Source organism: Armigeres subalbatus, chromosome 2 (assembly GCF_024139115.2).
Source record: "Armigeres subalbatus isolate Guangzhou_Male chromosome 2, GZ_Asu_2, whole genome shotgun sequence".
NCBI classification, from domain to species: domain Eukaryota; kingdom Metazoa; phylum Arthropoda; class Insecta; order Diptera; family Culicidae; genus Armigeres; species Armigeres subalbatus.
In genome coordinates this window covers 50,044,164-50,059,571 of record NC_085140.1, presented here as the reverse complement: position 1 = coordinate 50,059,571, position 15,408 = coordinate 50,044,164, and the positions used below count along the sequence as shown (strand labels likewise).

General features: G+C 41.6%; 2 protein-coding genes across 2 annotated transcripts in view; one reads left to right on the top strand and one right to left on the bottom strand.

Moving 5' to 3' along the window:
* The window catches only part of LOC134214378 (heparan sulfate 2-O-sulfotransferase pipe), a 1,043,896-nt gene extending 1,033,333 nt beyond the window's left edge, over nucleotides 1-10,563 (top strand). Inside the window, exons 5-6 of the mRNA XM_062693767.1 lie at nucleotides 8,971-9,530; nucleotides 9,589-10,563. Of these exons, the coding sequence (XP_062549751.1) occupies nucleotides 8,971-9,530; nucleotides 9,589-9,913 (885 nt within the window). The 3' untranslated portion in view covers nucleotides 9,914-10,563. The remainder of the gene's footprint in view (nucleotides 1-8,970; nucleotides 9,531-9,588) is intronic.
* On the bottom strand, nucleotides 407-3,087 carry LOC134214375 (uncharacterized). The gene is made up of 2 exons (XM_062693763.1): nucleotides 2,856-3,087; nucleotides 407-1,796 (listed from the first exon to the last, which is right to left on the bottom strand). Exon 2 carries the CDS (start codon nucleotides 1,789-1,791, stop codon nucleotides 532-534), a length of 1,260 nt encoding a protein of 419 aa, XP_062549747.1. The 5' UTR covers nucleotides 1,792-1,796; nucleotides 2,856-3,087; the 3' UTR covers nucleotides 407-531.
* Nucleotides 10,564-15,408: the final 4,845 nt, after the last annotated feature.

Below are 15,408 nucleotides of genomic sequence, written 5' to 3'. Positions count from 1 at the left end.
TGTTTATTAAGATCACAACGTTCTGGCAAATGACTGCAAAAATCGTATTGTTTGCTAAAATTGTAATCGACGACAATGTGAATGTACTTTTAGATAGTCATGCTATTAATTATTATTAACACAATCAAGAGGATTCAGAGGAATATTTCTCAGCAACGATATCTTTATTATTTTTATTTAATTTTATTTTTTTTCAACAGGTGATGAACAAACCAGAGGACAAACCAGTTTGCAAATCAGCAACAGTATTATCTGATTAGAATTTACATTCCATGGTAGAAATTAGGTCATAGATGGAAATAAGTGTAATAATAGTAATAATAATGAGTGAAGTGTGCCATATTCGTAAAATCCGTTTTATTTTTGAATGAAATAGTTGAGGAGGAAATAGGATTAACGAAAGTTAATGAAAACATCAAGGAGATTTGCTCTTTCACATATCCATATATAATAATAACGTTTTATGGTGAAATTCAATTTCTTCTGTTTGAAGTATAATTGTTTTATGATTGATAGATGATTAAAAATGACTCATACCTGACTATTCTCCTCTTCGGACTTCGGCAGGACTTCCTTCTCTACTGCGTTGGTTTCTCGTTGCCGGCAGGTGATCGCGAAATGGCCACGACGTCCACACTTATGGCAATTTTGGTGAAGTGCCGGACATTCCTGTCCCTTATGGGCTGGTCGATCGCACCTCGAGCAACGTCCTCGTTTTCCAAGTAGGGGTCTTCCAGCGGGGGTATTGCGTTCCTTATAAGGGCTGTTTTGATAGCGGGAAGGTTGTTCGGTGTATCGTCGTTGGTTGTTTCCAGAAAATTGGTTGTTGTATCTGCCAAAATTCCTGACGCCTTTCTGAAGGCTTCTCTGAAACACAGGTTTCTCGGGTTGGCTTAGAAGCTGTACAGCTGATTCCGGTAGGGTATTGGTATTTCTCTCTCCTGCAAACGCCTCTTTCCTTGTCGCTGCTTGAACGATGTAAGCCGCTTCCAACCCAAATGTTCTTGCTTGGTCCGCCAATTTCTGATCCGTCATACCGTTGAATAGTTGAGTTCGGACGAATCGAGCCTGGTCCGTGGAGCTGTATCGACATAGTTGAACTTTCGACATTAAACGAGCATGAAACGCCATAGTGGATTCACCATTCGCTTGTTTCATCTTGGTGAACGCCTCGTGCTCGGCAGCCGTGTCCGTCATACTGTGGAAGTATTCAGAGATGTTCTTTACCATCTTACGATAGCAGTCTGGTTCTCCAAGGCTCGGACGTAACCCGGCCGCACGCACTATTGTTTGTAGATTATCACCTATTACGAGGTACAAGATTTTTGCCTGTCGTGTTGGGTCCGTTATGTTATTCAATGTGATGGCAATCTCGAACTTTTCAATAAAGTTGTCGAACGCTTCCCACATTCCACTTGCCGGAATGTCCTTTGGAAACGATGGAATGCCTTCTAGTCGAATTGTGGATGCTTGATCTGATGACATCATGTGACCTGTAAGTCCACCCCATGAAGTATTTGCTTCGTCATTGGCATCTCGCGTAGTATTTGATTTATCCCAAGGTTTATCAAGTAGAAGTTGAGCCAAGTCAACCACTGCTTTCTCAAGCACCGCAACTCTGTCATGTCCTACATTAGGTAGGCAGTCATTCGGCTTTGTTGGGTGTTCGTCGGGTTCTATTATCTCAACGTCACTTTCGCAGGATTCTGTGTCACTTCGGTTTTGCTCGACCACTTCACTATCACCTTCTTCGTTCGAAGGAGCTAAACGTACATACTTTCCTGGATCCATTTATCCTAGACGGCAATAACAAAAAAAAACTCATGGTGTTTTTTCATATATATATGTATGATGCGCAATTCAATTCAGTATTAATCTTGTATTCACACACGAGAAGAAATTACTGTTATATAAAAAAGATCACTTATGGAAAAATTATTGCTGTTTCGATACTCTCGGTTAACATAATATTAAACACAGTTCCACAATTGACGAAAAAATATGAACAAATGTTGGTATGGTGTGGTTCAATATTGAACTTTTCTTCGAGTGAATTCCCCACTCATTTGTCAAATCCATTGGGTGTGTAATTTTGAATAAATATCACGGTCAAGTGTCAAGCTTCCATGATACCCACCCTGGAATATCAATACGCCTACTCTTTTTTTTTTTGTTGGTGTGCGTCCCGCAGCGCCGCCTTCGATTGAAAATCATTATTCCTCAAACTTTCAAATGACTATAAACTAGCCGATCTCTTTTTTTTTTAATTTAGGAAAAAAAAAACAAACTTGCATCGTCCCGAAGCACGCGGAATTGCTGTTAATAATTTTTAAGATTGATTAATCCCTGCCTAGGGACTCATCGGAAAAGAATATATATATATTTCCAGTTTGCTGTACAACATATGTTTTTACAAAATGCCAGCTAAGCGTTTGTCCCATAACGCTTTCTCTTTCTCTTCTATTTTTTTTTCAAGAGGCGCTCGTCCCGCAGCGTCATTGATTATCGCGTGCGTCCCGCAACGTCCCGCATCGTCCCTTTTTGTCAAAGATGCTCGTCCCGAAGCACCCGTTTTATCCACTTGGAATTAGAAAGAATGAACAAAAAAAATGGCGATACTTTGCAACAGATCGTAGAGGGCTATTTTTTTTTTCGAGAAATAAAATGAGAATTTGCGACGTGAGTCCAACGACGTCGATTACTGCGGATCGCTAGCCGTGTTCGTCCCGAAACACATTTTCAGGTTATTTTCCATCTACGGTGAGTGTCCCACAGCACCATTTTGAATAATTTTCGGAAATGCTTGTCTCGGAACCTTTGTCTTCTAGCAAATAACGGGTTAAAAAGAAGCTTACCTTTAATTACTTTGAACGGAGCGGATTGAAGAAAAACCTTTTTTTTTCACTCACTTCACACGCGGGTTCACTTCACTATACTTTTTTTTATTATCGCGTTTATCCTTTAAAATTTGGTCCAAGAAAAAAAAACGATTTGTTCAAATGGCAGGATCGCCACTGTGGAGTTTCTATATTTCACTTTGGGAATAGCCCGACTTTAGAGGAAGGAGCACACACGTCTGTCTCGGAGGACGGCTACGGCTTGAAAGAGGAAGAGCCAGAGTTGTGTGGGCTCTCGTGAAGATGATGAAGTGTGTGTGTGTGCCTACTAGATCGGTTGAGGGGGGTAGGAAATTGGACAGTCAATGCCATGTATATCAAGGTGTGCAAGTTGTACCCCACACAAGAGGAAAAGAAAAAGAAGTTGTCCAAGAAACTACACACCAATCTTCCTAAATAGTTGCCTTGAGAAGATCCTCGAGAGAATGGTGAACATCCGTCTAATGCACTTAATTGAAGAACGTAGGTTACTCAACGCTGTAGCCCATCAAGTAAGTAAGTAAGGTTACTCAACGACCACCAATTTGTATTCCGTAAAGGGAAACCTACACTGGAATATCTAGCACACTTTGACACCGCAGTTAGAGAAGCTATGCACAAACGATCTTTACACAAGCAATCTTTCTTGACATTAAAAAGGCTTACGACACCGCTTGGTGTAGGCTGCTACTAAACAAAATCTATAAATGGAAAATAGGAGACAATCTTGTTAAATACATCCACAAAACCCTGGAACGAAGGACCTTCAAAGTTAAAGCCAACAATACTCTGTCACAGGAAACAATAATGGAAAATGGCCTATGTCAAGGATCAGTTATAAGTGTTACGCTATTCCTAATTGCAATCGACACCATATGCGCAGAGCTTCCTGCCGAAGTTAATGCACTCCTCTTTGCCGACGATGTAGTTTTTTTCGCCTCCGATGGTTACAGGAAAACCTCACAACAAATTACAATGGGAACAATGCACCAGCTTCAAAATCTCTACCAAAAATGTGTAACTACAGCGTTCAAACACCCGAGATCTAGAAAACAAACAAGTCAAAGACTTATATTGAACAATATCCCTATACCAGAAAAATCATGCCACAAATGACTCGGAGTAACATTAGATCAACACCTCACCTACAAAACACACATCGAGGAAACAAGAGCAGCATGCTCCCATAGAGTCCAGTTTCTGAGATTCATCGCATCTAGATCATGGGGCGGAGACCGCCAATCCCTGATGAAAATCTATAAAGCAACCGTACTGGCAAAAATACTATATGCTGCTCCGATCCTATCTTCGTTTAGCAAGACCGGAAATAATCATCTAGATTTTAGACAACTATTTGCTCAACTAAATACAGATACATATTCCATACAGTTTTATACACCGACAGACTCCTGAACCGGCTTCAGTGTGAAAGGAAGCGTAATACGTAAAAGAACCCATAACTTACTTAGCGTCTACAGCGTCGAAACCATGGCGGTAATTGAAGCTCTGAAGTGGATATCAACCAAGAAGATAGAGCTTTTATCATACGCACCGACTCTCTTAGTGTGATAACAACTATCGAAAAGAGAAAGATAAAATTTTCCCTCAAAGATGAAATAATCAAACTGCACAATGACATAACCGAGAAAGAAACATTCCTTACCTTCTGTTGGATCCCAAGCCATTGCGGTATTCCTGAGAATGAAAAGGCTGATACTGAAGCCAAACGAGCCCTCGAGCTTAACACGATTACGCAAAAAATAGTTGATCACAAGGAAACTAAAACCATCATTAAAAGAAATATGAATAACAAATGGCAATTGGAATGGGAATCAATCAAAAATAATAAATTAAGAGAATGCAAAATACCATTTAGAGAGGCAATCACAGGAAATCGCAGAGAGGGCGCATGACTATCTACTAGAAAAAACAGATCCACTCAATTGCACAAAATGTAACCAAATTCTTACTGTCAAACACATTATAGTCAACTGTCCAGGATATGATGTTGCTCAAGAACAAATTGAGGTCCAACTAAACATGAGAGAGGCATTGGCCGACGACAGCCGCCAAGCAAAAAAGTGCTGTCGTTCCTCAAAGAAATCGCGCGGATAGATGAAATATGACGTCCAACTACCCAACGGAAAACCTGATATAAAACAGTAGAAGTGTTGAAAAATTCAAGTCATCAAGTTTCACCAGTTTTACCGATAATCACCTCACCGAAAATAGGATATTTCGACTCAAAAGAAGACAGCGTTAAGCACATTGTCGATCAGCAGCCCACCGTAATTGAGGACTAGGTAGCGGCACCAGTCCCCAAGGCGCCAAATCTTATCATAAAAGAATGGACATTCTGCCAGCGGACCGGATGAGATCAGTAAAGGCTAGATCATGTAGAAATGGGGTACTTCATTTTAGAGATAGTGGCGTTCCAAGTGGTCGGATATGCAAGTTTTTCACAGCGTTTTATAATATGTAAACAGTAATTTTCGGAATATTTTTTTCACAGCTTCAAACTAACGTGATATCAAGATATTCACCATACAGTAAGAGAAAAGAGAAAAATTCTGCACAGTCCTGCAAAATCCATCGGCGTCAAAAACCGGATTTAACCCTTCATTCAGTCCCATTGTGGCCGATTTACATGTTGGCTAGATACCGCGGCTACAAAGCAAGACCATGCTGAGGGTGGCTGGGTTCGATTCCCGGTGCCGGTCTAGGCAATTTTCGGATTGGAAATTGTCTCGACTACCCTGGGCATAAAAGTATCATCGTGTTAGCCTCATGATATACGAATGCAAAGATGGTAACTTGGCTTAGAAACCTCGCAGTTGATAACTGTGGAAGTGCTTAATGAACACTAAGCTGCGAGGCGGCTCTGTCCCAGTGTGGGGATGTAATGCCAATAAGAAGAAGATTTAGTCAGCTGTCATTACAGCAAGGGAGTGCCATTGTATCATTGTAAAACGATAGTTTATCCAATTTATCCCAAAATAGCTGAATCCATCAAATTGTCCTGAGTTCCGATATTGGACGAGTTTCAGCCGATATTCAAGCAGAAACTGAAGATAAAGAGAACAGTCTCCATATTTGACTGTAGGAACCTGGTGTCTTGGATTGTATAGTTGTCTTCGTGATTTTCGTATATATCTGATACCGTCCGATGAAAGTAAGTTGAACTTGCTTTCATCAGACCACAGAACTTTTTCCCAGTCAGACTTCGACCAGTATTGGAACCGTCTGGCAAAACTCAAACGGGCATTCCGGTTTTTCATGGATATCAGCGGCTTCTTTGCTGGTCGACGGGCGAATAGTTTACCTTCACAGAGACGGCGTCGGACAGTTCGGGAGCTCAAGTTGAGGTTCAAGTGCTCTGCAGCATACTTTGTGACGTCGGTTGCATTCTTACGAGGGTCATCTTTGACGATCCGGATCATGGCTCCTCCCTTTCCGTTGATTTTCGGGGACGGTCACTCCCTAGCTTCCTCACTGTTGACTTAGACTGCATAAACGCTTTGCGAATCCTCCCTACTGTCGTGTGACAGACGTCAAACTGCTCAGCAATCTATCGGTTCGTTTGCCGGATTTTTTGGCCTGTACAATGGCAAAACGTGCATCTTTACTCAACATTTTCTTCATAACTAGTTGTTTGAACAGTACCACACAAAAAACAAACTTTTCGGAGCAATGCTGAACAAAAAATGCAAAATAATTGTTTTAATACACTTTTTTTGTCCCGCTTTGTTTTGACAGCACATCCGTGTTTTTAATACAAACTGAAAACAAATATGCATGCTACCTAAATCGATCCTCACATTAATGTTAATCAACAAGTGTAACAGTTTTACTAAGCTAACAAGAAAAATACATTTTTTAATAAAAGAGTTTGATCGAACGGTTTGGTGCATTTTTTATGTCCGATACTGTATATCCAGATCCTAAATTACTCAAACTCTGTAAATGAACAAACAAGACTCGAATATTATTCAAAGAGTCGTTAATAAAATACATATAAAAATAATGATTTCATTTCTATTCGTTGCCATCGGACACGAGACCTGAACGATGCTCGGGGAGGACCAACGCGCACTTGGAGTTTTCGAAAGGAAAGTGCTGCGTACCATCTATGGTGGGGTGCAGATGGCGGACGGTACGTGGAGGAGGCGAATGAACCACGAGTTGCATCAGCTGTTGGGAGAACCATCCATCGTTCATACCGCGAAAATCGGACGACTGCGGTGGGCCAGACACGTAGCCAGAATGTCGGACAGTAACCCGGTGAAAATGGTTCTCGACAACGATCCGACGGGCACAAGAAGGCGAGGTGCGCAGCGGGCAAGGTGGATCGATCAGGTGGAAGATGACTTGCGGACCCTCCGTAGACTGCGTGGTTGGCGACGTGTAGCCATGAACCGAGCCGAATGGAGAAGACTCTTATATACCACACAGGCCACTTTGGTCTTAGTCTGAATAAATAAAAATAATATGTAGACAAGAAATCTGAAATATTAACAGATAAAATGTAAATATTCCAGATCTTTTTCTATGTATTTCTAGCTATGTACATATGTGGATAAACAACGGGAATCATTAAGTTTTGGTTGTTACACTCTTTTCAAAAATTAGTCCAAATACAACATTTCATTGTGACTATTGACATGCATTTGGTCATTCTCATAATCTTATGGGTCTAATAGCATACGTATTTTTAAGGTTTTGGAGGGGGAGTTGAGGGATATCCGATACGATTTACGATCAATTAAATCTGCTAAACGAAAGTTTGTGCAAAAAAATCTGTAATTTTTCGTTGGCGCTTGGTGCGTTTTGGCTGAACCCCGACCATATAAAAAGAAAAGCCAGTAGTTTCGTGTGGTAGATGTTAACATACAGGTACTAATTGCTTTGAAAATGAAAGGTGCTTTGAACGAAAACTCCTCTTTATATCAGATTATTTTTACAGCTCATCAACCCACCATTTTGCAGCTCAATCAATGACGTGGCCAACGTTAACTTACCATTATGGTTGTGTCAGAGGTTCTTAAGTATTGTTCTCAAATGAGAGCTATCAAAATGAAAAATGGAAACCCTGCCAACAAGTGGCAGCTGATTGTCATTGCTTCTACCGAAATGCTGTTGATCCCGCGAATTTGCGTCACACGACAGTCTTCACACGCGCTTCCACAGCTATAAAAAAAATACAACCATTTATACCCTCAGACGAATCGCAAGAAAAAAAAACAGCTGAATTTATGAGTTTCATGCGGTGTCATCGTTCTGTGTCACCCACCCGCCCCCCTATTTGGGGACATGTTTGTCCTGCCACCATAGAAAACAGAATGTGTTCCTCCCTATTCGTAGCTGGCTAGAATTGCTTTTTATGCTGCCCGTGCTGCAGACCAGGCCAAAAGACGTATGTAAATGAGACAACATCTTGTACGTTTGTGCTCTTCCAGAATTTTCGGAATTCCCAGAGCAAACACTGGGCTAGCGAATTGCACACTCCACATACGTACGTATCTTCTACGATGAGTACATACTCTGTAGACACACACCGGGAGTGTGCAGTCGGCAGTAGCCACCGGGGACCGTCCTAACGAGCCCCATGCCTTCCGTAATACGGTTCTGGAAACAGCAGATGAACAGCGCGAGCAAAGCGAAAAAGAAATGTCTCCCATAAAACACCCGAGCCAAGCGTAGTTGAGGTGGCATAAATTCCAGCACTTTTTCAACGGCTCTTTGCCAGCCAGTTTGGAGTTTGGGCGGCTGCTGGTGGAGCATTTTGTTCCATTTGTGCACAATGATTTAGTTTCGGTAAGATGGGGATGCTGCTGCTGCCGCTGCAGGTTTATCTTGTTAGCGAAAATTATGACAACAAACAATCCCGATTTCGGTGTTGTTGAACTTAAAGTGGGCATGATAAACGTTTACCAACAGGATTAAGTTTTTTTAAAGTACTGCTTTTCTGAAATGATGATTTGTTTCATAGTATGATGTACGACATATCGGAGACGCTTGTTTTGAATAATAATTGCAACCTTGATCAAATCACTCATGCATATGATATTAATTTGAAATTTTGTTTAAATTTCAGATGCAATCACTTAGTGCCCGTGATTTGAACAACACCCGTCGTGCGGAAGTGCCGATCATATTCTTCAATCGCGTCCCCAAAGTAGGCAGCCAAACATTCATGGAGCTCCTACGTCGTTTGGCCATCCGCAACGAGTACACCTTCCATCGAGACGTAGTCCAGCGCCTGGAGGTGATCCGTCTATCTCCTGATCGCCAACAGGAGCTCGCCGAAATGGTTTCCGATCTACCGATGCCGTCGGTCTACGTTAAACACGTTTGCTACACGAACTTCACCCGGTATGGGCTACCGATGCCCATCTACGTCAATATGGTCCGTGATCCCGTCGAACGCATCATCAGCTGGTATTACTATGTTCGAGCTCCATGGTACTTCGTTGAGCGAAAACAGGCCTTTCCCGATCTACCACTGCCAGATCCACGCTGGCTGAAGAAAGACTTCGAAACTTGCGTTCTGCAGGGAGATCCGGAATGTACTTACGCCCAGGGTGCTATCCATGAAGGCATCGGGGATCACCGTCGGCAATCTCTGTTCTTCTGCGGACACGATGAACAGTGCCTGTAAGTACCTACCATATTTATCCATCTTCCAAAACCCCATTCTAACCCATTTCTACAGCCCCTTCAACAGCCAAGGAGCCCTGGAACGTGCCAAGTACGCCGTCGAAAGTCAATATGCCGTCGTTGGAGTGCTTGAGGACCTCAACACCACCCTCGCCGTGCTCGAACGGTACGTGCCCAAGTTTTTCTCCGGTGCAAGCCCTGTCTACTTCAACGAAGTGAACCTGCTGCAGAAGATTAACAAAAACAACTTTAAGCCCCCGGTCAGTCACGAAATCAAGGAGCTGGTCCGACGAAACTTCACCCGCGAGATCGAGTTCTACCAGTTTTGCAAGCAGCGACTGTACAAGCAGTACCTTGCCACGCAGTTGCCGCACAAGTGATTTCCTCGGAACAAACTAGCGTTCTAATATTTATACGAGTTTGGTGTGCAACTTTGTCACAGCAAGTGCCCTCCACGTCTTCGTTACACTGAAAGTTCCACCCACTGTTTCTGCTAACCATTTGTCGTTGTCGTCTTCGTTTTTCATTTCATCATTTACACTAATGCCTCACTGCAAGTAGCTTGTAAATGCGACAATTAGGTCGCGTACCAGATTCCTTATTATGTATGATAAACATTTTCACGCACCGACACACCACAAACCGAATCATTCGATTATTTAAATAAGTTCATTCGACAAACCATGATTATTGTTAGGTTCAAGTTTTAAAATTGACCTTGTGTTACAAAGAAACAAAAGTAAGAAGTTGAGTGTGATAAGTGATTGGATCGAATGGGCCGTACGAGTGTATATTTTATAGATTGAGAAATCGATAATAAATTGAATGAGAGGACTGAATGCGTTAGAGACGCACAACACGAAAAAGAGTGCATCATCGACAAGCCCTTTGGAAAAGAAACTTAATGTTTTTGAAAGGACGATTTATAAGTTAATTTGTTTGTAGACTAGAAACGAACTAGACTGTAGATCAATTGTAGAAAGTATTAATACACATTAACTTATGAATATATTGCTTAAGTACTGTGAAACACGAAGTTTATGGACTAAGTAATAGACTGAAAGAAATGTACGATTTAATCCACCAGCAGGAGACGCTCTTGTAAAATTCTTTCCTAATATTCTGCCTAGCTTCTGCTAGAGAAGAACGGGAGTCACATATCGCTATCACTTCACTATAGGTGTGTCTTCTTAATTCAGCTCGGTCCTCCACCTGATCGATTCACCTTGCTCGCTGTAGCCATTTTCACCGGATTACTATCCGACCTTCTGGCTACGTGCCCAGCCCACCGCAGTCGTCCAATTTTCGCGGTGTGAAGGATGGATGGTTCTCCCAACAGCTGTTGCAACTCGTGGTTCACATACCGTCCACCATCTGCATCCCATCATAGAACTCTTCCGAAAACTCCAAGTGCACGTTGGTCCTACCCGCCTAATGTCCGTTTTGTAGATAGTCAGATTGGTACGGCGGCGAACTCTATTCGATTAGATCGTCTTGCAAAGTCCAAAGTTTGTACGGTTTCCAGTCACGATGCGTTTCCGAATATCTCTGCTGGTATCATTTTCGGCAGTCATCTCGATTCCGTCACCACCGATGCAAACTCGCGGTGACTGGCACACATTGTCTTCTTATGAACCTCTTCCTACTTTGTCTTCGACATAGTAGAAAGATGTTCATAACGGGTTAGCTTCAATCTTCAGTCTGATGTAGACTTCCTCCATCTTCTCGAATTAACGTGCCATAATATCTACCTATATCGTCGGCGAACCTAAACAACTGAACGGACTTTGTTAAAATCGCACCACTCGTGTCGATACCTGACCTAAGTTTCTGTCGATACCTGTGTATAAGTTTCTAAGGGACTCACGAATGTTCCTGAAACTCTAACTACGCACATCACCATATCCATCGTCGCCTTTATCAACCGTATTAGTTTATCTGGAAATCCGTGTTCGTGAATTAGCTGCCATAGCTGATCTCGATCGTTTGTATCATATATGGCTTTGAAATAGATGATGTGTGGTCACTTTGTATTCGCGGCATTTCTGCAATACCTTACGTACGGCGAACACCTGATCTGTGGTAGAACGTTCACCCATAATTCCCGCCTGGTACTGCCCACGAACTCTATGGCGATTGGTGTTAGTCGGCGGCATAAAATTTGGGAGAGAACCTTGTAGTACCTTGCAATGTGATTGTGCGGTTGCTACAATCCAGCTTATCGCCCTTTTTGTAGATGAGATACACGACACCTTTCATCCACTCTTAGGACAATACATCATCCTCCAAAACCTTGGTCTTACCACCATATTTAAATAGCTCTCCTAGTAGTAAGGCGGCTTATTGGCCCTGCGCAATCCTCCTGTCTCGCCGAAGGGTCGTCGTGTTAGGTCTGTTTAGTGTCCCACCTAACACCAGGACTTGATCGCCACACGACCGCTACCAATTCATAGTTGGTCAGGACAGGGATCGTCGAGTCCTTGGACATAGTCCCTGCTGCCGAATTGATTTGAGCCATGAATAGTCTGTCCCAAATCAATGGGTACACTCCAATTTCTTATTACTTTTCGGCGTAAACTACGTCTAAGGGGAAGCCTCAGATACAGGGTGCACAATGAAAATTTCAAAATGGGGGCCCGAAATCATGTTGGATTTTGAACGATAAAAGACTTTGAAATTCTCCCCCAATTTGCAAATTTTATTGCAACATTTGTTTATTAACGTTAAATTATTGGAAATTTAAATTCTTATTAAAACCCGGTAAAAATTTCAGAACCAAGCCAATCCCGTTCATGAATCCTCAACACGGACATCAGTTTGATGTAAGTTATGGTGCTTTTGGTCCACCGCACAATAGGAAAAAAAAGGAGGTATTTTTGGCCACAATTATGAATCCTGCAATAAATGGTGGTACAGACCCCATTCGATTTTGACAACACGTTTGGAACATTTATGTTGCCAAAATCGAATGGTTTTTGTTATCTAATGATACTTCAACTTCACTTTTTGTGACGCTAAACACAGTGACCCTATTTTACACAAAATTTTAAATCTAAGCGTTTACACTAAAAAAATTACAAGCGCTTTTTTTAATTTTCTTTTCGTCGTTTTTGGGGTCTAACCAATTTTTTTACAAATTTTTACGATTCGTTCATATTTTTAAAAAAAAATACGCGTTTTTTTTTTACGTAAAACGACGGGGTCTAACCATTTTTTTATGAAGATTACGATATTTACATGTAAATTAGCAATATCCAAAATTTAAAAAAAAAAATAAAAAATTGTGTTGCCAAAATCGAATGTTGCCAAAATCGAATGGGGTCTGTATTCATGATAAAAGCACAGATAGATTAGGAAATATTTTTTCTGCGGCTTCAATCAATTGGAATATGGTCACTTTTTGGCATGTAATAAGCAGTGGTGGAAATCTATGAACCTTGCCCACAAAACGAGAAGTAGGCAATGCAAAATACTCGCGAACACTTGTTTTGCATTTTTCTTGCCTACCTACTACTCGCAGAGAAAACAAAAAAACGAACCCCGAAAAATGTTCGTGAAGCTTCGCGAGTCATTCGGGTTGATTTGCAAAATGTCATAAAACAACTTCGGAACATGTTTATCACGGATGTTCGAGGTGTTCGAGCAAGAACACCTTTGTTTATAGTTATTGTGTTTATCACAAGTGAAATTTATCCATTGTATTCGAAATAATCACAAATACTCGCGACCGTGATTTTTACTCCCGAACAAAATACTGCCCTGCTTTTTTACTTTGCTCTGCCCGTACTCGCGAACAAAGCAAGCACCAGAAAAATGCAGACAGTAGGTTCGCGCGAGTGTGGCATTTTTTGTAGGCCCAATTACACTCTTTTCTTACTCGTGAAGCGAGTATTTCCACCACTGGTAATAAGCCTGTTTGATGCTGGATAAAATACTAATGATCATATGAAGGTTTTAACAGTATATTCAAGTCACAGACAAATTGCGCAACACAGATTTCTAAAATAATCAATAAAGAACTATTAGGTTCTGATGTCTAAAATTCACTGAGTAAACTAACAAGAAAGGTAGAATAATTTCAATAAGCGTCATATTGTGACATCAACGAAATAGAATTTCATTTATTTGATATTTCTTTAAGATTTCTTTTTTTATTCCTTTCTTTATTTGTCACTCTGTTTTACTGTGGTATTCTGCAGCCAGAATCCACACAGAATCTATTTTTAGATTTTTCCATTATTCATTGTTGTTGTCGTTGCTGGCCCATCTCACCGTGAGTCCATTGTGTCCATTTGTTCGTGTCGTGAATCCAATGATCGTTGCATTGTTCGGTTGCCATTTATCCGGGTACGTTGGAGGAATGCCTCCGAGAAGAACAATTTGTCAGTCGTCATCAGGCAGTCGTAACGGTAAGGGCGCTCCCCAATACGCCACCGTATAGGCTGCGCATCCGGCGACTGACGAGGATTTGGTGGAGGGGCTGGGAATCGAACCCATGACCATTCGCTTGTAAGGCGAACGTGTAGCCAACTACGCTACGGGACCCCCCCCTGATGTTGTTGTTGTTGATGATTTTGTTGTCGTTGTTATTTTTGTTGGTGCTGTGCTGAGCATTCTGTTGGTTGTGAATTGGTTGAGGTGTGGGTTTTGTTTTTTGCCGGGTTTATCGTTTCACATTTTTTTAAATTGATGAGCGATTTTTCACCAGGAGTAGAGCTGCAATTGAGTGGTCTGTAGATGCTGGGGGTCCGGGAAATTGATGCTTTGCCATTACGATTAGCTGTTTGTCTGCAGGTTTGTTGTCTGTTGTTTTTGCTGTTGTGAGTGACGTTGTTTTTGCTTCTATTGGGGATTGTTGGTGGTGCCTTTTTTTATGGTGTCTTTTACTGTGAGTCGCCTTTTCAGTCAACGGATTATCGGTGTAGGTGTTTTTGGAAATTTCATGCTTCCGGTATTCTTCCAGTTATTTCCAGTCTGGGCTCCAGCTACATTTGTTACCTGGCAGAAAGCATTTCCAACCAGCTCCATTTAGATGTCTAAAACAACTTCCCTTGACTTGCGCTTCGACACTTAATTTCACCATTTTTGCGCGTCGCTCAGCGAAAAGCTCGGCAATGGCATCACGCGCAATTTTCTGCCTGGAAGGAGATGGGTTTGTTTGGTGCTGTTTTGCGTGGATGTTAAGTGGAGATTGTGGATTGTGAGCCCCAGCAACGTCTTGCTGCGACTGTTGGTTTTGTTGCTGATGTTCTGGGACATAGATAGTCTTTTGCTGTTCTGTTAAGTGTTGTTGTTGATGTTGCTGCTATTCTTGTTGATGAGGAGCCAGCTCAGTTGTCGAAAGGTCAAATAGCTCGTCTGCCAATGTGTTGTGTAAAGGAGGTGCATTTATTTCAGCATTGTTACTAAAGTTGGAAACAGCAGCATAACCATTTCACCTCTTCCAATAATCCAGTTTTCTAGATTCATTGAAAACTAGGGACGATGGCACCAGGTCACTTCTCAAACCATAAATTATTTGTGGAATAAGGCCAGTTGAGTTTGTTGTTGTTTTCATGGCCTCTACTGCTGCTGTTGTTGCTGACTTAACCGACTTTTCCACTATGAGGTCGTTCAAGGGAGGTTTGTCCAGAAGTGCTGAGAGCTTATTTTTTAATTCTGCTGCATATGTTCTGCTGTATTTGGTGGCATTGATCACCCCGCGCTCAATGTTGGTGAGCATTTTTTCAACGTGATAAATTGTCTCATCGTGTGTGTTATTGAAGGCTTTAATTTTTTTAGCATCTTGTAGTTTGCCATTAAAGTGTGTTCAATGTTTTCTAAGATGACTTTTCTTGGCAATCATTACAAAGAGGCAGCATAAAAGAACGTAATA

Excerpts from the sequence above, each read along its gene's own strand:
- LOC134214375 (XM_062693763.1), bottom strand. The coding sequence starts at position 1,791 with ATGGATCCAGGAAAGTATGTACGTTTAGCTCCTTCGAACGAAGAAGGT.